Genomic DNA, 26,925 nt, shown 5'->3' with positions numbered 1-26,925 from the left:
CTGTGTTTTGAGGGTTTTTCTTGTGACGCCTGTCAGAAATCATCACTGAGGCGTGTTAACTAATGATATGAGCTTATCTTGAACTCAGAGACACCTTGTTCTGAAAAGCTTTTTGAAAGGAAAGCGAGTCTGTTTTGAAGATGTCACTTCTGTCTTATGCAACAGGAGGATGTCCCACATATGTCAGTGGTGTGTAAGGGACAGTTAAAGGATTGGGTTTCCCCCTGACAATATTCAAGGGGAACGTCATTGTAGTGAGTGACCTGAGCCACCAATCCTATGCTGATGTCTTCCTTTCTTTTTCCTTTTGAAAAGCAGCAGAATAAGCTGAAACCCTAGTCCATTTGTATTGTCAGGACAAAGAGAGACCATTGTGGCAGGAGGGGTGGAGGGGGAGCTGCCGGTGGAGGTAGGGGTGCAAGGGGTCATGGGGGGCAGAGAGGAGTTAGTCAGAGTCCGACCCCCCGCTGGGTGGAGCGTCAAGGGGTGTCGGGCGGTGGGGGGTGTGCAGGTCAGGTAGTGTTTTTTTTTTTTCTTCTTTTTTTCTGAATGATGAGCCTGAAGTTGCAGCCGTGTGCATTTATCCAGCTGGAAGAGGCTTCAGTAGCAGAGCTGCAGCAGCAGGGCGGGGGAGGTTTTGCTGGAGGGAGGGTGAGTGACGGGGAAGCCAGCGCACTGCCTCTCTCACGCTCGGACAGGAGTTTAGTCTGCTCCAGCTGCCACAGCACACAGAGAAAGAGACAGCAGGAGAGAGTAAAGGCACGGGACCTGTTGATACCACAGCAATGACTTACAGAGAGGATTGTACACTGGATTGTAGCGCTTGGCATTGATGACACTGATTTATTTATTGACATTCGTGGTTTGTCTGGTGCCTAAATGCTGTCACTGGGCAAAATGCACTCCAGAGCAAAGTCCCGGAGTTGTGACAACTACCTGAGTATTAAGGTACGAGCTCGAAATATGCAGTTCTACAGTGACTTTTTCTAAGTTGCTATTTGTCTCTGTGTGTTTTGACTTCCTTTTTCTTCTTTATTGAGTGTAAAACTTCTTTTTCTTCTTGGGAACCTTCAGCGTCTGTGTTGTGTGTGTGTTATTGTGCGCATTCAAGGGATGGATGTTTTTGTCCCAGCTCGCAGACAGATGATATTTTGACTTCTAGCTCTGTAGCCAAAACAAAGCAGGTAGCTTTTTATAGGTGCATAAAGAGAGGGAGAAGAAAGGAGAGTGTTTGTGCTGATCTAGCATTATGTTATTGTTTGTTGTATTTTCACTCAGTTTCAAGTATTTCATGCTTTTATTTTTAAGATAGAGAACATAATATCTCACAGTAAATGTGAACATGTTTGCATTCTCAGCAGAATCTAGTCCTTTGCTCTCAGATATTTGCCTGTTTGTGGTTCTGGGTGCTCACTTCGAAGCGCAACGGGGGTGTAATTCTTCATTGATGTCTCAACATGTTCTCCATGTGTTGAACGACAGTTACAACTAACTATGGTAATCCCCACCATATTTAGTGTGATCTATGGTGATTAAAGACTAATTAATGTCTTGACAGGGAATTAAACACTTGAATTGGAGACCAGAACTCATAAAATCTACACAGTTAAATCATGAATTTAATCCATTAGTTGATACATACATTCACATATTTCAGCTCCATGCTATCATCAGAAATGGTGGGTTTTTATTCACAAACAAAAAGAAAAGAAAGAAGCTACTTATCATATCTTGGGTCAGTGAAATACACAATTTTGTATCCTCTCTGATAAGTCACTTTCCTTTATCATCCTCCCTCTTGTTTTGGTATGTGCTCATGCTATATTTACCCTGCAGAGGTATCAGCAGACTTTGTTAACAGTCTCCTTTGTCTCCTCTGTCACTGCTCATCACCGCTCTGATTGGTTGAAGGACCTCCATTCACTTTTTGTCTTCTAGTTTTCCTTTATGCAAAGGCCCAATCAAAAATGTGACTATGTGTGTTGTATACAGTACAACATGTATAGGGTCAGTGAGGTCTGTCAGGGCTGCTCAGGAACAGTATCCTGTCAGTGTTGTTTACATCCTGAAGGACAAAGTCATTAGTTACAGACTGATTTAATATATCGAGTCTTTCTGATAAGCAGCGTGGGAATCTGTACATTTCCATTTTGACTTATTTAGCTTGCATCTTTTGTTTTGTTTGTATGCCTTACACCTTACCAAAGTATCCTATAGCCCGGTGATTAGCAGATATGTATCTCTTAGTTGTTAAGTCACCGTCAGGCTATAGGAATGTAAATGTTGATTTAAAGGAAAATTAAAGATAGCAGCTTTTGCTGTAGACGGGTGGGTGGCCAGTTTATCACCTCCAGACTTCCATTATTGTTGATCTCGCTGTCACCTCACGGACCCAGCTGTGTTTGTCACACAATCAGTGTGGGCCTCTCAGGGTTAAAGTTTATCTGCAGAGATAACATTATAACATTCACCAAAGTGACTTTTCCACAATGCCATTCTAATATCACGCTGCAGTGCACTGAAGAATGTGAGTTTCTTTGTGTGTGATGTATCTGTGATGTGTGTGGTGTGTTCAAGTACAGTTCAGTGGGAGTTTGATACTGACATATGTGAGTATGTGTCTGATCTTCAAACTGCACTGATTCAGGAGCTATATTCTGACTTAACAGAGAAAATTGTCTAACATTAGTAACATTACTTACTTGATGCTTGATACAGGTTAAGGTTACTGTTTAGTTCAGTGTGAGTTATCAGTACAAATTTCAGCATCCTTTGTCTGACTTCATTTCCCAGCCCCTCTCCTTCCTCCTCTCATCAGATAGGATTTCTATTGGTGCAGATCAAAAGTTGAATCAAACTGCAGGCTGAATGGTGAGGTCTCACCAGACTCTTTTGTTGGCGTCCTGGCACCTGGCAGCGGGGCAGGTCTGAGCAACCTGTGGCCTTTGTCAGATCGCTGCCTTTGAGGCTGTTAGTAGGTTGGTTAGTGAGCAGCCTGTATGGGGGCTCCAGGGCTCTCCTGTTACACTCCCCTGGTGGCTTCATGCTCCACTGGAGGCCTGGTAGGCAGCGCCTTTTGTGTCCCTGACCCACTAAATGTGTCAGTGACCACCTCTCGCTCACTCTCTCTGTGTCTCTGTAGGTCTCTCACTCTTTCTTTTTCTGTGATGCACCCCGTTAATTTGATTATCGTCTTCTTTCACTTTGACACATGCTTGAAAATGTGCTGTACATTTAGAATAAACAGCTTATGAAACATTTTCCCATGGTCTATTTAATGTCTCTTATAATTTACTTGAAACAGCTTTTTAGAGGACGACAAACTTTCACTTAAATCGCAATATTTGGTCCCACTTTAAACACAGCCATACCTTAACATTAAAGAGAAAACTTGTTTCAGTGAGACACAAAACCCTCATCGTTGCAACTTCTGAACAGCTGGTTCACCGACAGTGCAGACTAAAGTGTCCCACCTGGATCTTGAAGCCATTAATTACCACCTCAGTCCTCCATCGCACAGGCGGCTGCTTACAAAGACCTGGCATCAGAGAGGGTGGGACTTCCCGATCTGCTTGCTCCTGTCCTGGCTGAGGGTCTGAGACTAGACATACACCACCATACACACTGCATTCCTCTGTGGCTCAGAGCGGATGGGAAGCTCAGCCCTGGTGGCTAAGCTCAGTCGTTCTGCTGAGACATGCAGATATGTCTCCCACTCGCCAGGTGACACAAAGCTTCACACGCTTCCTGACAGTGGAAAGCCATACGTGTTGTATCTTACCTAAGATATTATCAACAAGGTCTATTCGCCACTTGTCATGCAGCCATTGTTCGCTTTTTGTGTCCATATTGTCGCACTGGATTAACACTCCTGTGCAACAGGTTGACTTGCATTTATCATTGAGCTCACGTCTCTGCTATGTTGAGCAATTGTTCTTGAAAACACTGTCCCTGTCACTACCGCTGTTTTTTTCTGCCTTGGGAACCTGAAGAGAAACTTGCTGCTCTGTCCTAACTCTGCAGTGAGGGCTTTCCTCCCATTGTTAGCTTTCCTCCAATAAAACACCATGTTATTCTTCTCCCCTCCGGGTGCAACAGTGACTAATGCCCAGAGACATTTTTTGTCTCGCTAAAAGCAGGCTGACTGCTAATGGAGGTGGGCGTTTTTGTTTCAGGGCACCAACACTGTACAGCACATACCACTTAGAGAGGCGGAGTGCACAATGAGCGCCTTGTAGAAGAGTCGTGGCATGTGTACCAATGCACTGAACTGTACTCACTCTCCTCTAATTGATGGTGCTGAGCTGCTTAGATCAACAGGACAGATCCTACAAAGAGTGAAACATGGGCTGTCTGACAGGCTCACCAGAGCACAGGCCATCTTTTGATTTTTTTTACACACTTTTATTGTCATGTAAATGCAGCCCGGACATTCAAGTGGAAGTTGGAGGAGCTGCACCCTCAACCCCCTTACGTTCTTCAACATGGTACACAGTTGTCATAGTGTGGGACTTTCCCTGGCATTGCTTTCTATCTGTGTGGTTATCATTGGAGGCAGATGTCTCTATTCCACTGTTGTGTTCCACTCTGGAAGGACAGATAGCTGAGGGATGTTTGGCCTTGGCTCTGACTGCGGAGAGGAAGGTCACAGTCTGAACATAGCTACAAAACCAGGTCAACCTCATCCAGGACTGCCGCTGTAATCCCAAATGTGTTGTCTCATTCCCGGACAAGTTGCAACCAACAGCGTGGGACGTGTCATCTGTTCTGGTGGGGTCAGGTGTCAGTGGTCCAGGTCATGTAAGGGTCAGATGATAGTCAGCGACGACGTGGTTGTTTTTAGAGGGTAACATTGCACCGTCCTGGCAGGTCCAGTGTGGACTTTCCAGTTATGCTGTTTGTGTCCGCTCACAGTGACGTCACTCTCACCAGGTGTTTCCCCTCGCTGCGATGGAAAGACCATCATGGCTGACATTTCCTGTCATGTTCAAGCTTCCTGAATGTCTGACTAAGTGGGATCATGCTTGGTTCTAATGTGCATAGGCAACCTTTTGTTTATCTAGTTGAAATACATGTACAATACGTAGGTATGTTGTTATATGGTGAAAATTGTACAACATTTGTTTGATAGTTTTAGCCATGCTAGCATCATGGCTATGTCCGTTGTCAGTTGTTCAGTCCAACACTAATATCGCAACAACCAGTGGACTGATTACCATGAAATTTTGTTAAGTCATTCATGGCTCCCAGATGATGAATCCTGCTGACTTATGATCAATCAGAAGACTGACATTTCTGGATTTTAGTTAAATTCCTTGACAGCTTTGGGTGGATTGCCTACAGACTTGTTTGGACATTTCCATTAGCCTGAGCTGTACTTTGTGTTTACAGCTAATGCTAGCATGCTAACATGCAAAAATACAATGGTGTATGCAATAAATATTCCTGCTTAACTTCAGCATATTAGCATTTTCACTGAGAGCATGTTAGCGTGCCAAACATCAGCATTTAGCTCTAAGCACCACTGTGCCTATGTGCAGTCTCACCGAGTATGTTTAAATGTAACCTCTTTGCATTTCAAGCAGTCCCAGTGGTTATCAGCCTGGGAGCTAAGAAAAATATAATCTTAACAAAGTTAATTTTTATTTCTGCTCCCAGCCTATTTTCACAGCAGGCTATATAACCTGTGAGTAGGTAGACATTGCTTTGTTTTAAGCTGTCACAAGCCAAAAAGGTTGAGAACAACCGGTTTAGATTCTGTATCATATGTTCTAAGTGCCATATTTAACACAAGCTTCACCTGATTAGAGATATCCAACCTAATCCAGTTCTTCTTTTCCCTCAGGACGCTGAGTCTTTGGACAACTGTATCCAGAGCACCTTGTCGGCCCTGTACCGACCCTTCACTGCCACGGCTGCCACCGTCCTGTGGCAGCTCTTCAGTGTGGTGGAAAGACAGTACAGAGGAGACGGCCTCCGCTGCCTCATCGACTTCTTGCTACCTGCTAAGAGGATCCTGCAGATCATCCAACAAGAAACCTGTGTGAGTTGGTGATGGATGTTAGAAACCCATTTATGCCTTCTATGATTTATTTCAGAATTCATTTTGAGTTTGAAATTTACCCGGTACTAGTGATTTCCTGCAGGACTGTTGGATAAGACTCAGTTCTCATTTGTGGCCTTCAGTCTGTGGGAAATGAGAGGTGCAGTGAGGACACAACAAGAAAACATGTTTCTGTACAAACATCTTGAAAGATAAGCCAGACAAAAATGTTTGTGACAGAAGAATGTGAGAACCGCGCTGCTGAGTGTGAATATCTTCGCTGAGTGGGAAGGGGGAGCATCAGATGGAGACAGAGTTGATTATTGTTCCGAAAACAAGCTGAAAAGCAGCCATCCCTCCCTGAATAGGGAAACAGAGGGAAACTGTGGTCTGTTTGAGAGGCTGCCATGGACTCTTGGGTCCAAAGTGAAATTCAATATTCTCTCTCACAAGCTTTGATTGCTGTGTGTTCAGGCTCTACGACCAAAGCACTGAAACTTTATTCCTCTGCATTCATCCCTGCGGTGATTACACTGTGACGATAGCCATAGAGCAATAGTTTCACCTAAGCCTAGCCCCTGAGAACAGCCTGCTGTGCAGGAGAGTCTTTGTATCACAGGCAATATGAGAGGCTTCAGATCACATCCTCCTCAGTCTTTGTCTTGACATTCATAAGAGATAAAAAAAAAAAAAAGCCGACCCTTCAGCACCGTGTCTTTGCTCTTAGGGTCTGTTTTTTTTATTCCGTCTCAGTGAAGACTTGTGTTGTGGTTGCTGCGAAACCAGGCCTGATCAGACAGGTTCTCCTCTGTAGTCGAATGATCACTGACAGTGATTCATTCAGCAGGTTCCATGAAAACATCTCGCCTCTCCATTAACGCTAAACATGTGTTTGAACACAGCTTTGCAGATGTCAGTCGAAATGATGCAAGTCGTACCACAGCTGAGCCATGACACAGATAGATAATAATCTTTTGTGGGAGTGGGTATTGACTGACTTCTGTGTTTTCTCTCAGGTGAGGTTCAGAGGACTGCTCTTCTATCACGAGGGGTGGCCTCTCTGCATCCACGACAAAGTCGTCCTGCAGCTTGCTCCTCTGCACAAAGTGCGACTAAAGCAAGGAGACTTCTACCTGCAGATCGTTCCTTTAGGCCGCAAGACTGCCAAGCTAGTGATAAAATGTTTGTCGGCCAGTGGGCAGGCCATCACAGAAATCCCCATCGCAGAGAGCATGTATGGCAGCGTCTTCACAGCTGAGTTCTTGCAGAATGTAACACGTGACCGAAACCTGCACCCGCTACAGAACTGCCTGCTTACCACTGGAACGGCTGTGTTCAGGACGCCGTGGAAGAACGTGGTCAACCCACTGTTTGTCAACAGCACTTCAGACGCCATCATGCAAGCACGCTGCAGCAGAGGTGGCTTCCGCGGCCATCTCAGCACCTGTAGCACCAGCGGATCCACAGGGACTCTGGACAGCCACCGTAGCTCAAGAGAGTCCCTGCACTCTCAGGGAGCTGACTCAATCTTCTCTGAGCCCACCTCCCCAAACAGAAACCACAGGGACGCCAACATTGAGACCCGCGGTGTCAGTGCACCGGACACTTCTACACCCATCATGAAAATTGAAAGATCCACTGAAGAGTGTGGGTTAGGAAATGCAACTGATGATAGTAGTGGGAGAGAGCGAGGGACAGTGTCCAAGATGCTCTCCTTTAGTACAGACCTCAGTAACCCAGGCCTTCGACGCCGTCACCCAAGGGACTCTGTAGCCTTCGAGAGCAGGAGACTTTTCAGGAAATCTTACATGGAGGCCCTGCAGAACCCCATGAGCCTTGGGTCCAGCTCTGAATCCATCCTGGAGGAGAGCCCAGAGCACAGTTCTGGCCTAAGAGAGAGAACAGTAACACCAGGCAGCAGCCCCGACACCCGCTCCTCCTCCAGAGAACTCTTATCTCGGAGGTTGGGAAGCCGGGGCTGGCTCAGTGGTGATGACTCCAGGCCCAGTACACCTTTACTTTACTTACAGCGGGGGTTGAGGAGTGCAGAGAGACGGGCGGAAAGACGTTCAAAGTCACTGGAGAGGACTAACAAGGCAGGCCAGGTAAAAGGCCACCGGGAACGATCCTCCTCTGGAGGCTCAGTCAGCATCTCCCCCAAAAAACTGATGAATGGCTATGCTCTTCGTTTTGGGAAGTTGGATATCGAGGCTGCTTTGCCTGGTTCGGAGAGGAGAAGCAGCAAAGAGGAGTCGGGTATGTGACGCTGCACCGATGCTCAATCCTGTCACAATGTACAAAATTCATATTTAAGTTGCTGTATATCATTTAAGATACCTCGTCTGTTAGCTCTACAAGAATTAGAATCTACCTAATTACTCAAGTACTGTACATTTTTGAGATACTTTTACATACATACATTTTATAGCGCTTGATTTTTGTACTCCACATTTCAGATACATTTTTTTTCACTTTTTGCTCGACTACACCTATTTCACAGCTGAAGTTACTTTTCAAATTAAGATTCTATGTACAAAACATATGACCAGTTAATAGGATATGAAACATCATTTTGAGTTAAACAATATAAAACAGATACAATCAGCCTCACTTCGCCATGAAAAAAAATATAATACTGCTTACACGTCACTGCATCCTTCATAAAATACTACTATATTAGGTATATTATTTAATACAGTATGAAATAGATCTTTAAGGGTTTCCTACAGGATTTCTACTCAGTATTAGTACATACAGTATGTCGATAGGCAACCTATATATCAGTCAGGCTTTAGTTAAAAATTCCCTGAGAACACCAAAACTAACAATGAATGGGTCATAAGGGATGGATAAAATGTGTATTAATCCGCGGCTAAAAAAAATAGTCCCCAATAAATGTTGTATTGTTAAAATCTTCATAGTATCTGTGAAAATCAAAAAGATATGTTTTTAAAAAATCAATTTTGTTGTAGTAAAATGCTCTTTGGCAGAGCTTTAAACATCTTCAGTTAGTTGGGTCAAGTCATGTCAAGTCAAGTCAAGTCAAGTCATGTCCATGACTTGTCATGTCTCACTTATCAAAAGATACAACCTAAGGGTGTGAAAAGCAGGTTTCACTCTTAATAGCTTGATAATGGTGATACCTCACCAGTGTGTGTAATCATCCCCTGCAGCAGGACTGGTTACAACAGTTCAACAGGTGGCGTCAGTTGATTCAGTTCATAACTGTGAAGCATTAATGCTGTCAGCGGTGACAGATTGCTTTTCAAAGCCCCTGTGTATTCTTTGGCACGGTCAGGGCACAGGTATGGCCCTACCCTGGAAACAGAACTTTAGTCACATCCCTGTGTTTTCTTTACCACTGCCCGTCTGTTTGTGTGTGTGTTGGTTCATACAGGGTAGCTCAGGAAAGCAGCGTTGTGAGAGTACCACCTAGGGAATCGTGCTGTTTTTAGAAAATACGTTTTTTTCCGTGAATTGAAATGTGAGCTGAAAACTGTTTATTTAGATCCCTGAATCCTAACCCTGGACAATGCCGGGCCATAGCTTCAGCTTTTAGTCTGGATTGTTTCCATAAAAGTGATCATATATGTGTTAATTTAAATGTGTTGAATGCACCGCACTCAGCAAAAATACAGTAGTTAAATCACAACACTGCTGCGTTCCTGAGATTACCTCAGAGGGGATTGTATTTCAGCTGCTGCAAAGCAGGTTTCCCACAACGACATTTCAAAGGCAACAAAGGATCCTGTAAACCCTGTAAACCAACCACAGGGACCCCAGCATCCCACAATGACATGACCCTACAGTGTTGTTGGGGCTGGGGGCTGCACTGATCCCAGATGGGTTGCCTCATTTACAAAAGTTTCCTTTGTGAATCAATCAGCCACTGGGGATCCACGAAAAAAAATGCCTTTCAAACCATGCCTGTGTCTTTGGAGAGTCCATTCAGTCCAGAAACACAAGATCTAACCTGCAGTGACTCACACCACTGTTAAAAAATACTCCGGAAGGGTTGAATTACTCATGATATGAGACAAAACAATATCAGAACACATCTATTGTGATTTATGTGATCAATAGCTCAAAGCTCCACCAACCAGTGCAGATTTAACCTCATTGACGGCTTAAAAATGAGTCCTGCAGACTACACAAAAAGCAGACGTTCACACAGGACAATACTCAGGAGGCTTTACTCTACGTTTGTCACTTCCTCTGAAAACAAAGCAATTTAGGAAACATGCAGCAAACACAAGCCTGGCCACACAGTCGCACAGGAAATGCACCGACTGTTTGAAGACAATAGAGGCTGAGCTGGGAGGGTTTACTGTCACACAACAGAGCAGGACAACACAAGAGGCCTCAAACTGTTTAAAAGGACAACACACAACAGGTGACCGTGATCACAGATCTATTGGTGGAGTTGGTTGAGTGATGGCCTATCAAGGTTTTATGTTGATTTCCAAGCCTGCTTGGATGGCTGATGTTTTGAAAGGACCTAGTTTATGACTGGGGGCCCCTGGACTTCAGTGTCGGTCAGTCGGTCAGTCCATCACTTTGGTCCAGACTAAAATATCTCAACAACTACTGGATAAATTGACATGAACAGACAGTCATGTTCCACTGAAGATGAATCCTTATTACAAAACTATTGACATTCCCATTGACATCAGCCTCAGTTTTACTTTGTGTTACGTTTTGTGTAACACTCCATTCTTTCAGCATGGTGGTATTAGCATGTAGCTCAAAGCATCGCAGTGTTTTGATTATAGCCCAACAGAACCACTTACATGGGTGTAGACAGTCTTATTATATTGTAAATTAAATGTTCTCACAAAAATGTGCCACAGCCTGGCTCTTAGATTGTGACAAGGATGGGAGACATGAGATTATAGTCAGTAGTAGAATAAATACTACAAAGTAGTTCAAATGAATGAGTAGGTCACATATGTGGTATCCGTACCGTAGAAAATAGATGAGGAAGAGTGTTCTGCGTGGGTTTGTCCTGCTAAAACAAAGGAAGCCCAACAAAAAGGCCACAACTTAGTGGCGTGTGGATAGAGATCTTGCTTCTATTCTCTGGCCTTATGAACTCTAGATGTGTAGTTGACTAGTAGATTCAACTCTGCGACTGTCGCTCGTCTGCACCAGAAAATACTCATCGGTAAAATGTATTATTATTATTATATTATTATGTACACAAATGTTGCTTTATAAAAGGTGAGCATCTATTACGAATGTTAACAGCCCGGTTGGAAGATCACTGTAAGGAAATTAGGTCCTGAAAAAAATCTGACTCAATCCCTGCAAATAGGCAAACAAGAAGCTGAAAGACTTGGCAACCAAAACAGAGTGACTCACATTTTCAAGTTACTACAAATCAAATAAATGGAGTTGTTTTTTTGTCTTTATTCTAGGACTACAACTGTTTTTATTATCCAATAATCTTCCATCTTTTCCCATTATTTTAATTGTTTTGTTTAGAAAATTCCTGAAAATAATGAACAATGCAAATAACAATTTCCAAACTCCAAAGTGACATATTAAGATGTTTTGCTTTGTCTGACAAGCGGTCCAAACCTCAAAATGTTTCAGTTTACTAGTATGACAGTCAACAGCAATAGATCATCAGTTGATTCATATTGTGTTGATCAACTAATTATTGTTTACTGTTTACACAGTATAAAATATCCATTTTGCCCCAGTTGTTGACATTCTTCCTTAACCAAATCACAGTGAGGAATCCAGTTAGTTACACAGAGATATGCACTCTGTGAAGGTTTGCACGCTGTTTCGTTGCCTCAGGAACAGGATCAAGTCTATAAACTTTGGTACCACTTGGGAATGTCAGCCCAGCATTCCTATAAACAGAGCCTGGAGGTATGTAAGGTTGAAGTGGAGGAGGTGAAGATACAAGAGTCTAATAATGCCTCAGTTACCCATGAGTCAGGCTGACTATACACCTGGTCTCTATGATGAGTCAGTATGAACTCACACCACTAATAAACACGTTTCATGAGGTATTATCGATTAGGTAAGACGGTACTGAGGTGAAAGGAAGCTTCTAATTTCTATTCTTTGTCCTGTATTTTTGTCAAATTGTTGCTCTGTAAATACCACTTAGACAATCTACCAGATTTGTGCTCACTATTTATAATTATTTCCACAGCACAGCGTGATGACAGCATCACCAGTGAGAGCAGGCGGCACAGGCACAGTGGAGAAGAGTCACACAGTCCTAAAGCTGCCAACGGGTCGGCCATCAGGCTGGCTTCAGTATCGAGCTCCTCCTATGAGAGCAACGCAGCCCTCCCCAGGCTGGTGTCAGAGGTCAACCAGGAGCTGCTCACATCCGGGGCTGTCATCTTGCCAGGTAGGGGAGGAAGGGTTCAGCTGATATTAGATGCTTTCATTCAGACCCAACAGCTTGTCTTGCAGGTATCTTATGTCCAATGGTTAATAGTCTTGTGTTGTATGTTCATCATATTTCACTCAGTTAAAAAATGTGTTAAGAGCTCACCTTGAAAATAGAATCAAGCTGTAAAATTTCCTTTTCTTCTTGATCTCATTTGTAGATGAATCATTTAACAATAAAATGACACATTTTCCTTGCTTATTAACTGGAAATCGCTTTGTAAAAAATCCTTTAAAATCACGACACCACATATTCAACATGTCTTCTCCACTGCTGGAAAGAAGAAACAGGCCTCATCTTCAAATAATCATGAGTTTATTTGTGTGAGTTTTTATAATATTATCTATTTCTGGATAATATTGAACTGTGTTTGCTCTATATCAGGCTATTTTTTTTTTTTTTAGAAACTTTCAAGTAATTTCATGTCCCACATGGAGGCTGACGTGTACGTGATAATACTGAACTGCCTAAAGCTCAAACATTCTTGACTGAGAAAGTGATAGTAGACATGTGAGTGGTGGTAAGTGTTGACCCCCCACTCGCCTTCTCTCTTCCAGGAAACAGAGATCGCAGTGGGAGGGCAGTGCTGCAGGTGTGCACGAGAGCTCAGGTGTGGGCCGGTGAGAGCTGCACGGTCAATGATCTCACCTGTTTATTGGGTTACTACTACTCCACGCTGCGGTAAGTCACGCATTCTCAGGGTTTGTTTTATTTTTTTCCATTAGAGTAACTCCAGTAAATTACACACCTGTGCCTTACACCTGAAGTGAGCACGCCTACTGCCTCATGCAGACTTTATAATGCTCATTTTAACCCTGCAGCTGCCATTTAGAGCTTACACATGGATTATATATGACTTAAACCAATCAGCCAAACTTTATTTATAATAGCACTTTTAAAACTAATCAAATGAAAATCAAAGTGCTTTACAAGTGATTGACAAAGCACAGGGTGTTAGAATAAAACTGAATCTAGAGACTAATGCACATGCAATAAAAGTGAATTGAATAAAACAGCAATACAGATGGGTAGCTAAATTACTTAAAGAAAAATAATCAAAGATGATACAAGGAATAAGAATAATGATGAAGATACAATGATGAAATTCTCTACATAATAAATTGATTATGATTAAAAGACAAACTGTTAATAACAGTGGGGGAAAAAGTACTAAAAATCTGTACTCAAGTACGAGTGCAGTTACATTACTGAAATATTAGTCAATTACAAGTAAAACTACTGGTATTAACATAATATTTAAGTAAAAGGAGGCTTACACACTATAAAGCGCATACATTCACAATAATCCTTATATATATTTATAGTTCTTTATTCATGTTTTCCTCATTTATCAGATATAAGTAAATGCTAAGCTTGTATAAAATATCACATGCAATCACTGCTCTCAGAAAGTGCACTAACTGTAATACTTTTTATTTTTTTAGGAAAGAAAGGTGTGATCAAGGCCTCTGTGTTGTAATAGACAGCAGGAGGCAGCCGCCTGTTCCAGCTCTGTTGTCATCTCTGTCTGAATTGCAGGTGAGTCCGCAGTGGAAAATATGTAATTACCCTCCAGACACACGCCCAAAGAGCCGTGCTGAGTCTCTGTTGTCCTCCGAGCTGTAATACTACGTCTCTCTCTCAGAGTTACACTATGGCATTCCTCACACGTTTTTGTTATTGTTTGACCTCTCTGTATCTGACACAGTTTGGTTTTCTGTAAAGAGGCACACCTTTGAATTGGTAGTGACTGCAGGTTCCAAGACATTTTTGTGAAAAAGGCTGCCCTCGGGGCTCTTGTGGGGAAGCCTGTGCTTACTTGTCTGTTTTTAACCACATGCTGGGAGCAGCCGACTCTCAAGAGACATATCATCATGTTATGATGATGAGTTTCTCACTGATGTAAGAACGGTGATTCTGTAAACCACAACACATGCATTAGAAGTCACTTTAAATACACACTTTACATTGTTTAGTTGTTAATTTAAAGAATCTTCATGTAGTATCATTTATTTTCTCCATTTTAAGTGACTATAAAAATTGCTCTTGCATGTTTTTCTCAGGCATTAGTACCAAATGCACTTTACACGGTTCTCTTCCTGGCGGACAAGGAGGCAGCAGCCAAACCTGAGAGAGACATCAATGTACAGGTAAATAAAGATTGTTATTACCAGATGGATTAGAGTGATTTCAAATAAAGGGATGGTAGTTTTGAGAAAGTAGCTCTAGGCCGTGATGACACAGATTGTTATTAAAGTTAATGTTACCGTTGCTTTGAAGCGTGACAGCAGACACGCTCAAACTGAGACCTCGGTGTGTAAGTTTCAGTTTTTCTTGCCACAGACTGAGACGCTGTCATCTCTGAAAGCCCTGCTGAAACACATCGACCAAACCCAGCTCACGCGTGACCTGGAAGGCACCTTCCACTACGACCACAACCACTGGATCCACTTCAGGCAGGTGGGTGTGACAGAGGTGGCTGGACTGTAGCCAGCATGTAAACATATTAGGGTGTCTGCAGGTCCTAATTTCTGCTGTTAGAGGTCTCTCAGTAAAAACAAAAGGCATAGTTTAGTGATGTTAGTTGATGAAGATAGTAGGATCATCGGATTTGTTGGCTTCTTTGTTAAACAACTGCCATTGCCAATGAAAATCTATCTGACCTGAGTCAGGCAGAAATGTTGATAGATGAGGTAATGTATTACGTTTTTTGTTACGTTTAGTCAACTTCCTTCGTCACTCTCTGACATCATCTGGTATTTCCCTCGAAGTTACAGCAACAGGCGACCAAACAAAACATACAGTTACCTTGAATACAATTAGGATTTCTCTGCGTTTGTTGGAAACAATATGGATAATGTAACAAGTTGTAGTCATTTTTAGACATTTAAATAAATGTTAACATTAGGTGTTAAAAGCCACTAAATAGTCTAAAATTTAAATTTACTTGCAAACATTTGATCTGATCTATCTTTTTTTTTTTCATTTTGTCAAAATGGATCAAACTCTTCAGCGTCAAAGTCCAGGCTTCTAATGTTACAAACCTTCAAACCTACCCCTGAACCTAATACTGTCTATTTATTTCATACTTGCACTTACCTGTATGTATATAAACCTTACTCACTCTAATAACCATATTCCTACATGAAACCTAACTCTGCAGGTGATCACATGCATATGTGACAGGCTTTAGTAATTGCAGATGCTTTGACACTGCTAGCGGCAATAAACTCTCTCCATCTTTTTCTTTCTCTCTCACAGAAAATCGAACCCTTTGCCAGCAGTTGTAGCGCAGCCATCTCCTCCCTTCAGGAGTCCATCAGCACAATGAGCAACAGCGGCAACCTGAAGACCTCTGAGGTCAGACCCACCGCCCTGCAGGCAGTCTGGCCTTCTGATTTATGTGTCTCCACTGACACACAATAGCTCTCTGCTGGCCTCTTTCCTCCTAACTGGAGTAAACAGTTCAGGAGTTTGTTTTATGGTTAACGTTCATGATCTTTGGGCCTGTTGAGGTCAAAAACATTTAGGTTTTACTTCATTTGTATCTACATCAACTGTTAACTCATTTGTTTTTATTTGTCATTGTGCATGTTTACTTCAGGAGGTGTCTGAGGTGATGGAGAAGCAGAAGCATCTCATGAAGTCTGTACTAGATGACACCCGTCTAAACAGACTACGTCTAGAGGGAGGCACTGTCCTTGCCCGCATCAGGAAAGAAGAGGCCTGTGAGAATGAAAACTACAGGTACTGTAGGGTGGATTGACATGACAAGGGTCAATATAAGGATAATAAAATAAACTTTTCATAAAGTGTGTATTTGTTTTCTTTGTTCTTTTAGAGATGCTGTCGACATGTTGATTGCACTGTACAACCAAGTAGATGAAGAAGTCCACAAGCTTGTGATCCTCTCCAACAAGTCTCAGAAACAGTTGGAGAGCCTGCTGGAGGTGCGCAAGTTTGAGGAGCAAACGCAACAGGTGAGCTTGAACTATTTCACTCCTGACGTTACTATCTGTGGTGCTGTTTTCTGATGCTTTTTCGTCTCTCTTGAAAAATGGAGATAGTCATTAAACCAACGCCTTCTCTTTCCAGATCAAGCTCTGGTTCAGTGGCGAGGGAGAGAAGCAACTCACACCTCTGGAATCCCTAACTCTTTCTGCGGCTAAAATTAAGGAGATGAGAGAGAGCTTGGAGCAGTTTCTGGAGGAGTCAGTGGTAAATAGCAGCAATTTTTTTTTTAAACACATTGCTCGTGGATCACAGAAGGCAATCAGTGTTAAATTGATCAGTTTTGTCCTTATCCTGACAGCACCAGCAGAGGCACGGCCTGCAGCTGGTGAAAGAGTCTCCGGAGTCCCTTCCAGATTCAGTTCTCCTTGACTTTAAGCAACACCTGGGCTCCATCTTAGGCAGAGTGGAGAGGAGGAAGACCCAGCTGGACATCCTCACCAACCTGTATGAATTCTATGACTCAGTAAGTATCAAAAACTACTGTCAATACTGTTTCAAAAGTTATGCTAGATTTCACAGGAGTGCTCTCTTCAACTCTTGAAATCATTCTTATTAAAGGGAATTAATAACTCTTTCTAATGTGTAGGCGAACCAGTGGATGGAGCACTGCCAGGATTATTTCCATCACCTGAGTCTGGACAGTACAGGTGACATACTTTCGTCATCTGTGGTGCAGATCCTACAGGATTACTACACCGAGGCATCCAAATTCTCCATGGACAACTTCAGCACCCTCAATGACATGGTGCTGTCTCTGGAGAGTCCTCAGCAGCTGCAGCAGTGGAACACAGTGTGGCACAAGTGTCAGGAGACCAAACAGCAGTTGGAAGAGACTTTGGCTCGAGCCACGACAGCAGCACCAGACTCCACAGCTGATGATACGCCAGCTGAAGAAAGCCAGACTGCCTCTACAGAACAGCATGAACCTAATGCGTGTGTGCTTTTACCTGGGGCGATCACACCCTTAACTTTAGAGGACAACAAGCCTCACTCTGCTGGGCCTTTCTCCAAGAGCCCCACCAGTTCTATCTCCTCCTCCTCGCACTTCATTTTCCCCGCCGACTGTGACAGCAAACTGAGGCAGAGCCCGTCCATGTTTGACGACACGGACAGCGACTGCACCGTCGACTCAACCATCTCCTGCCACTCGGAGCCCGTCTACTCCGGGAATGCCCGCCTCCGTAAGCAGCCGATGAAGAAGATCATGAAGAAGACCATGAGCTACGAGCTGAGCCCGAGAGACAGCAATCACTCAGATGTCAGCCACATTCATGGCTACACAGGTGTGTACATCAAGGGTTTGGAGGTGGCTAATAACGTGTCAGCAGAGAAGAAACTGCAGAGACCTGATGTGACGAGCCCAGCGTTAGGACGCAGCCGCAGCATGTCTACGCCCTCCAGGGTCCACAACAGACGCAGTGACGGAGATGGAAAGAAACAGAGCAGGTGAGGGAGAGAAGCGTTGACATTAAACATCAACAAGGTCTTTACTTTACAACCCAAAACTCTGACTAACATTTGTTTGGTGTTCTGATATCTCATCGTAATAATATAACATCTCTAGGCCCTGACTGCTTCCTGACTCCTACACAATAGAGCAATGTTGCTATACATCCCTCTTTCTTCAGGATATACAAATATAAGTTATTTGGAAAATACTTTAAAATCCCACGAAAAACATTAACTGTTTTAAATCTAGTCTAGTCATATACTGATGTGAATTGATCATGTCTTACCTGTGGAGGTTCCTTGACAAATACAGTTCAAAAAGTCCCCCATTTTATCATGATGATAATGCAGTCTTCATACCAATTAGGGCTGCAACTAACAATAACTTCGCCCAAGATGACGACTTGACATTCCTTTTTCTATATGACCAACAGCCCCAAACCCCAAAATATTCAATGCGTAATTAAATAATGCAGAGAAAATCCAACATTTTTGCTTGATAAATGATGTAAAATGATTACTTAACTATCAAAAATGAAGAGAAAACTTTGTTGATTACCTAAAGTTGTTATTGGTTGGTATTGTATCAATCAATATATTATCTTACACCTCATTGTGTCTTTTTGTTCACCAGTAAAGTGCAGCACATCATGGATGAGATGATTTCCACAGAGAGGGAGTACGTCCGCTCTCTCAGCTACATCATTGAGCACTATTTCCCCGAGATGGAGCGCCTGGATTTGCCGCAGGACCTGCGAGGGAAACGCAGCATCATTTTCGGGAATGTGGAGAAGCTTTGGGACTTCCACAGCCAGTACTTCCTGAAGGATCTGGAGTCATGCGCCCACTCCCCGCTGTCCATCAGTAGCTGTTTTCTCAGACATGTGAGTTCAGACAGTCGGTCGGTGAGCCCAGAGGCGACTCGCTGACAGCTTCAAAACAACAGTGACTGTAATGATGTGTTGACCTGTAGTTACTCATGTTTTTCAAAACAACTTAATGTGTCCCATGAAGTGTCATGGTTTTGTTCACAATGTGAAACGTGTGCATACTTCTTACTGTAGTCAGTGTTGTAACTTGTTAATCTCGTGTGCAGGAGGATCAGTTTGGAATGTATGCACTGTACAGCAAGAATAAGCCCCAGTCGGACACTCTGCTCAGCAGCCATGGGAACGAATTCTTTAAGGTGCGTCTGGTAACATCCATCACACAGTGACAGGTCCCGGGGTCATCACGAAAACAAGACACGAAACACTCTCTCAACACCAAAATAAATACAGAAAGCAAATGTATGATGTTTTGAATGTAAACTGACTGTATCACAAAAAAAAATCAGTATTAGAGCCCAACCAATAACTTGACATGGCCAGGAGTGATGGATGATTCAGATTAGATTTTTATTGCCATTTACAGAACAGGGCAGTACAGTTACACAGGAATTATTGTGTGTAACTCTCAGAGTCATCTTCTAAGAAGAAAGCCAAAGAAAGGAAATTATAAGAAAATACACTTATTTAAAAAGTACACAGGATGAATTTCTATAAAAGTTAAACCATTATCATTAAAATACACAATGAAATGCACATAGATTTATTTCAGGTCCATCAAAGAATGGAAATAATCTGTTTTTAAGTTTCTATTGAGATGATGACTCTCTGACAGAAGTTTATTTAATTAGGAAGTCACATTTATACACATTTATAAATGAGACCAAGCCAAGACAGGGTCAAAATAGCAACATCGAGCACATGACAAGACAACAACAACATCAAATCACAACAGCAGCAGTAAGTGCAATAAAATACATTTCATTATACAATGCATAAACAAGGTAACTATATTTAGGCATGTCATTATGTTCTGACCGTCTGTTTGGAAACCTAGATTTGTCCAATAAGAATAGACTTGAGTTGGATGGCTTGTTCAAATTACTGGTAAGATCTCAGGACAAGCTTTTGGTCATAACAGGCAGTTCTTTAGGAGCTTTGCTATGTTAGACTGCCAGGATCATCCACTCCAGAGGGAGTTAGAGCTGTTGCCCTCAGGCTGCCGTGCCAGGGCACCTGTTTGGAGACTCAGAGACTCATTCATCCCTAGTGCTTTTCATATGCTTAATAGCAATTAGCCCCCTGACTGCATTCCTCGCAGTACCCTGGCACTTGTACTGTGTCTGAATTTCCCTTTGAACCTTGAACCACACTAACAATCCTCACTGTGTCTCTCCAGAATAAGCAGATGGAGCTCGGGGACAAGATGGACCTGGCGTCCTACCTGCTGAAGCCCATCCAGAGGATGAGTAAATACGCACTGTTGCTTAAAGACCTGATCAAGGAGTGCAGTCCTTCCCGGGAGCAGGAGCTGAGTGACCTCCGCACTGCAGAGGAGATGGTCAAATTTCAGCTTCGTCATGGCAACGACCTGCTAGCTATGGATGCTATTCGGGGCTGTGATGTAAGTAGTAATAATGGGCACAGAGGGATGTAATGCTATGATGAATATTTTGATGTCAGTATGAAAGCCAAACACTACCTAACGTTACTATAAGACAATCTGGGAAGACAGGTCATTAAAACTATTTTTGAATTCGAGGTCATCTTGTTGTGTTTCCAGCAGAGTGAGGTCAGAATCCCACCAGAAACTGTATTGTTCTCTCTGACGCATGTGACCGGCCGTGTTTCCTCTCCAGGTGAACCTAAAAGAACAGGGTCAACTCCGCTGCCAGGATGAGTTCATCGTCTGGTGTGGACGCAGGAAATACCTCCGCCACGTCTTCTTGTTTGAAGACCTCATCCTCTTCAGCAAGACCAAAAAGATCGAAGGAGGATACGACATTTACATCTATAAACAGTCCTTCAAAGTAAGAATTTATTGTTTGGGGAGGGCTTTTTTGGGGTCAGTTTCTGCTATACACAGACAGTAGATTTAATTTTTTATTATTTTCTACTTAGACAGCAGAGATCGGCATGACTGAAAATGTTGGCGACAGCGGGCTACGTTTTGAGATTTGGTTCCGTCGGAGGAAGACGCAAGACACCTTTATACTCCAAGCCAGCTCCGCAGAGGTCAAGGCTGTGTGGACGGCCATCATAGGGAAGATCCTGTGGAGGCAGGCGCTCAGAAACAGAGGTGATTTTCATTGTAATTTTGATCAGTGTGACTCTCAGACTCTTTATCCTATGTAAGACTTAGGCTTTGTCGTTAAAGTTTGACATTTCTGAATTTCAGCGTTGCGCATGCAGGAGATGGTTTCCATGGGGATTGGAAGCAAACCTTTCATGGACATCAAGCCGAGTGATGCAGCTATCAGTGACAGAGCCATCGACTATATCATGAAGGGGTCAGGTGAGCTGTTCCTTCACATTTTATGTTCGTGTTTGTTATTTTTTTCTTTCTTTCTCTGACTCTCCTCCTCTCTCTGGTTTTTGCATCTTCGTGATTCAGCTTGTAATCATGCAGAATCACAACATTCAACATGTACTTTGCTAAGACCACAAAAACTTGGTTCTTGATTACAGGTGTTTTAAGGGAGAACGGGGTTGGTTGTCACACTCAATCGATCTTGCTCACTAGAGGGCGCTCCTTAAAAAATGTTGGTACTAGTGCTGTCATGTTTTTGTTGTCAGTCTTTTCCTGTTCATTTTCTCTCGATGCAGGAGATTTGTTTTGTTGTAGGAATTCATTGAAATGAACCTTTAATTTCATTTTTAGATCCATTTTTTTAAATTTTTTCACTATTAAAATGACATAGGGACAACAAACCCCAAAATGTGGATGGTTGTCACAAGTTGTCACAAGACGTATTTGATAGTTCATATCTTTTGAACAGAACAGGTTTAAGAAGAGTACGGTCACTTCATTCCTACCTGACACTTTAGACTTCGATACTCTTGATTTTAAGTCACTGCCACCTCAGTAAACTATTTTACATGAAACTCCGTCATGGCATACCAGAGATGCCGTATAAAAAATATTCATGCCCTAATTATCATCAGTAACAACCGCAGGAATGTTAATGATGTGTTTGTTTGTCTGTACTGACAGAGTCTAGGACCAGAGCATCCATCGCGGTGCCTTCCTTTGAACACGCCACTTCGTTCAAGAGACCTCACTCCACCATCTCCAACAGCAGCACCTCCTCCTCCAGCAGCCAGTCGTCCTCCTCCCTGCTGGGCTCGCTCAATCTTCATCTCTACTCCTCGCCCTCTCACCCACACACACATCCGTACCCGATGACCAGCGTTCCCTCCTTCGCGCAGTGGCCCTACGACTGCATAGAGGAGGATGAGCTGGAGCAGGACACGGGCAGCCAGCCCTCCATGAGTGAGTGGCTGTTTTTTCTGCCCATTATTTTCAGTTAAAGATATAACGTATAACATTTCTGTATTAAAATGTCTGATTAAAATGTTTATATTGTTGCTGTGAACTTTATTATTTGATATTATCCCAAATGTTTTCAACATTGTTCAAACTCAGAGAAATCTGTCACTTTATTCAAGGTAATAGTGCGTTTTATTCGGTCGCTTGTTGCTATAACTCCCGGGAGAGAGTCGGAGAGGAAGAAAGGAAGTCGGTGAACGAGTCTAAACATAACTTGAATAATGATCTGATCTCGTCCGTGAAGATTTCTGCCTCAGTCACGTCAGCAATGGCGATTGCTTGATAGTGATGACGGAAAAGTTCTTGGTAAAATAAGAAACAGTTTTCAGCATAAACACTGTAGTTTAACTGTTAGTTGGCACATAATCAGCTACTCATTTGTGCTGTCTTCTAATGTTTCTCTCCACTTTTTATTACTGAAAGTATTTTCTAATCTTTCACTGTTACACAATAACCTAATTTAATTTGAATTTACTGTAATCAGCGTTGTCTTACAGCAGAAAACACAAAAACTTAACGTTTATGGATGTCAAATCTGATGAACAGTTTAAAACCCTATTTGAAATTTTCGGGGTTTTAACATATTAAATTTGGCTTTTTTGACAGTTTTCAACAGAAAACATCATTTTATTTAAAAATGAAAATAGATTTCTTCAAACTGATCTTAATTATTTACAAAAATGAAATACAAAATACTTGTTTGCATAAGTATTCACCCGTGCTTCACAAAGCAATAAAAGAAGATAAATGAAGAAAAGATAAACACTAATAAAATGGAGAAGCGCTTCAAAATAAACATTAAAAAAATTAAATAAAACAGATTAAGCAAGTAAAAATAAAATAAATCTAGTTACCCTTATGTGTATTTTTCACAGGGGTAGATGGGGGTTTTCTTTCTGCCACATTGTGATCTTTGCTGCCACCACTAGGGGTTGTCAAAGTCTGAACATTTCTAATCTTGCACATAGGAGCTTTAGGAATACACAAAAGCCTTGACAAACTTAGTAACTGCTTGCAAACTGACTGAACTTCCCCAGAACTGTAGTCTTTAATGGAGTTCTGTGTTGTTTTATCCAGTTTTACCATATTAACATATTATTTTTATGTTGTGTGACAGTGACTGAGAGCTCAGAGACATCCTCCCAGTGTACCTCCAGTGACAGTGTAACAGGGCTGAGCACCCTCACCGTACCAGCACACCCCAGCATGGTCATGGACTCCTACAACAACAACAACGAGCCCCCCTCCTTCCTGTGCTCCTCCACACCACCCTCCTCCATCGCGGCTCCTTCGATATTCCAAAAAGAAGAAGACCTCCAGCCGCCCGGCACCAAGTTCATCACTGCAGTGAGTGTTTGATTATTTACCCTCCTTATCATCTTATACTAAGATCACCTGATGTTGTACTACTGCTAGCATAATGTTTTATGAGAGCGTGTTTTATTCATCCATCCATTTATATTTTGCAGCTCTATCTCAAGTCCTGTTTTGGTATGAGTCTATGTTTGTATGACAGTGTGAATACTTAACCTCAGAACATTTTGTATGTATTTTTACTTGTGCTATTTCCTTGAATATACTGTATGTCATATGTCAGCAGGGTAGGGGTCAGTTAACCACATGAAGTACTTCCCTTTTTTCGCCCTAATCATATCTTTTCTGTTTTTTTCTGCTGCCATCATTTTCTTTTCATTTAAAGAGAAGTAATCTACTTGATGAAATATATTGTACTTATCGTAGTATCTTCTACTCTTCCCCAAATATATATTACCCCCTAATATGTTATATTTTTCTATTAATTCTGCAAGTCTCATTAAGCCCAGCCTTAATCTACCAGTATGGAAAATTCAGCCCAAGATACTCCTATATAACACTGTGTTCCCACTGGTACGACTAAAGGGCATTAAAGTGTGGGACGTAATTATATGATTTGTTTTGTTTAAATGCAAACCCTTGATGTCTTTTTATTCATTGCACTTCTTTATTCTCGTTGGATTAGAGCTGCAACGATTATTTGATTAATTGATTTGTTTATTTAAAGAAAATTAATGCCACCTATTATGACAATCTATCATTTTTCAAGCAAAAATGTCAAACATTTGCTGGTTCCAACTACTTAGATATAAGGATTATCTGCTTTTCTTAGCATTTATGACTGTAGATGAAATGAAGAGTCTTTGGGTTTTGGACTGTTGAAAGAAGCGTTGTCAAGACGACACTTTGGGCTCTGGAAAATTATGATGAGCATTTTTCACAACTTTTTGTCATTTAATAATTAGCAGATAAAAAAAGAGATAGATATTTATGCCATGGAAGCAATACTGAGTTGTTCAAAAATCTATGGAGTAAAGTTTGTGCTGTATATCATCACATCATTTTGAAGTGCTCCTACTTTGAGAATGTCATTTTTACATTCGCCACAAACAAAGACAATACAAAGACATTTTAGCACCATGTTCAGGGCACCAGACTAACCTTTTACGCTGATGGCACTGGTGCAGCAGCACATAATATCTGATATCTGGTCACATGAAGAAGTTTAGGACTCAGATCTCTAACCATCTGAGTGAGCTTTACTCAGATTTGTTGCAGTTATATTCAACATGTTTGATTTTTCAAGTTGGAAAACTTATAAATCAGAACATGAACCTGTACTTCATGAAGAGAAAACTGTCATCTGCGAAAGTCTTTAGACGGTAGTTTCTTCTTCTCATGCACATGTGGGAGAATGAAAAATTTAAATGAGCTGGTATATTTTAAGTTGGATTTCAGACTCTGAGGGTTTAGAGCAGAAAATTAATTGAAGCTTCAGTTTAACTGAAACCTTTTTGCTGTTTTGTTTTTACCAGAGCACGGCCTCTCATATAGCAGTAGGCCTCTCTACTGTGGTCTGACTCAGAGCTGAGGGGTTTTAGCTCAGTAAGTAACTGGTGTCACCAGAGTGGACATCTGTGTTGTTCCCTTCACAGCCTCATTAACAACTGTGAGGAGCCTGTGGACTGACTACTAATCTGTGTGAAAATGTGCTTTTGGTGCCTGTATTGTGTGCTGCATGGCAGTGTGTCCTCGGGGGTTAGGGGGCTCTCATTCTGGTGGGTGCATTTGTTTTGTAAACTTCTGGCTGTTTTTCATGTTTTTCCTCTTGGTTTCTTCATCCTCTCATTTCCTTCATGCATCCGTTTGACATGAGGGTGGAATTTGTGTCATTAAATATATGTTGTCAAGAGTTTGATATATGTTTGAATGCATGCACGCTCTTTGTTTTGGGGGCTTTGGAATGCATTTATGGCTAAAAGTTGTTTTGTTTTGTTTAACAAACTGTTGAACGTATGATTTTTATTTGTTTCTAATGTTCTAATAAGTTCAATGTTCAGGCTTTATTGTACTTAATGGAAAATAACTGTATTGCAAAACCACTATATACAATATATTCAAAAGATTAAATTAATAAAATATTACATTTCAAAAAGCAGCTATAAAATTACCTGTAGGAAATGGGCTGAACAGAACAGTCTCAACTTCAGTTACAATTGAGCAAATTAAAGGCTTGTGGAATAAACTTCAGTCTTGCTTTTTGTTGTGGGACCTAAATAAAATTAACAGTCACAATCACAACATTTTTATTATTCTCCATGTTTAGATAAGTCATTTATCTTCTTTTTAACATTTGTGTTAAATACTTAAAATATTTGTCTGTTAAAAATGTTAATTCTTCATGCTCCAATCAGTGGTAAACATAATTTTCAGTGTCTTTTTTTGTAGTAGTCTAACAGTAATCTAATTTAAGCATTAAGTATAAAGTTATAGCAATGTGATGGACTTCAGCTTTTAAATTAAGTCTCTGGGTGCGACAAAATATACAGCCTTTAAAATATGTTGTGTTTAAATGCTCTCTGTAGCTGTCTGACATTCTTAACCCATTAATGACTAACTTTCTGTCAGAGGTGGAAACATAAAATCTGTTGAGGGAACTGTCGAGATGAGTGGCTAATCATGACAAAATCATAAGTTTTGATTTCAGATATTTATCATGTCTTAATTGGCAGACAAAAATCAGTTTACACTAATTTAACACACCAAATAGGGTATATACACTGGATCAAAGCACATTTTAAGTGCTGTAAAGAACATTATACAATGCCACTGTGGACATTTATGGGTTAATATATTAATGGAAAATGTGTTTTTCTAAATCCCTCATTCTTTTTCCTTCTTTCTTCATAGCTGTGAAGTCCTCGAGGTGAATGCTACTTGAAGCCAGTCTGATTGTCAGCACGAGGAGACGAGAATAAGAGGAATCCAGCTTCGGAGCACTAGGACTTTAATGGATGAAGCTCAGCTATTCTATAACATTACATTACGATTCTGTAAATTGACACATAATATACACTGCCATGATGGTACGTCAGCGGTCTGTACATTTGTTTTAATGAACTAGGTATGAATCAGTGTTTATATTGTAGATGAGTTTTTTTATTATGTATTTTACAAAACAAAAACAGTAGCAGGCAGATCAATCCCGACAATGTTGTACTGTCATATTTGTTTTCTTTCGTTGCCAGTCTTGTGTTAAGACAAGTTTGTACAGATGATTAAAATGTTTAAAACACGCTGTTGTATTCATTTC

The 26,925-nt window shown here is 41.6% G+C and overlaps 1 protein-coding gene across 1 annotated transcript; it reads left to right on the top strand.

Moving 5' to 3' along the window:
• Window positions 1-779: 779 nt before the first annotated feature.
• plekhg4b (pleckstrin homology domain containing, family G (with RhoGef domain) member 4B) lies at window positions 780-26,908 on the top strand. Its single transcript, XM_073485773.1, has 23 exons — window positions 780-948; window positions 5,846-6,043; window positions 7,060-8,299; window positions 12,213-12,416; window positions 13,016-13,139; window positions 13,904-13,997; window positions 14,522-14,608; window positions 14,802-14,918; window positions 15,720-15,818; window positions 16,063-16,205; window positions 16,300-16,438; window positions 16,554-16,676; window positions 16,771-16,935; window positions 17,059-17,918; window positions 18,556-18,805; window positions 19,018-19,107; window positions 20,148-20,372; window positions 20,608-20,778; window positions 20,870-21,047; window positions 21,147-21,263; window positions 21,963-22,241; window positions 23,416-23,645; window positions 26,523-26,908. Exons 1-23 carry the CDS (start codon window positions 880-882, stop codon window positions 26,526-26,528), a joined length of 5,208 nt encoding a protein of 1,735 aa, XP_073341874.1. The 5' UTR covers window positions 780-879; the 3' UTR covers window positions 26,529-26,908.
• Window positions 26,909-26,925: the final 17 nt, after the last annotated feature.

The sequence above is a fragment of the Pagrus major genome, chromosome 17 (genome assembly GCF_040436345.1).
Source record: "Pagrus major chromosome 17, Pma_NU_1.0".
Taxonomy (NCBI): domain Eukaryota; kingdom Metazoa; phylum Chordata; class Actinopteri; order Spariformes; family Sparidae; genus Pagrus; species Pagrus major.
This window is presented reverse-complemented; position numbering and strand designations above follow the sequence as displayed.

Excerpts from the sequence above, each read along its gene's own strand:
- plekhg4b (XM_073485773.1), top strand. The coding sequence starts at position 880 with ATGCTGTCACTGGGCAAAATGCACTCCAGAGCAAAGTCCCGGAGTTGT. Across the intron at positions 13,140-13,903 it reads TACTACTACTCCACGCTGCG|GAAAGAAAGGTGTGATCAAG; the intron begins GTAAGTCACGCA and ends TTATTTTTTTAG. Across the intron at positions 21,048-21,146 it reads GCAGGCGCTCAGAAACAGAG|CGTTGCGCATGCAGGAGATG; the intron begins GTGATTTTCATT and ends TCTGAATTTCAG.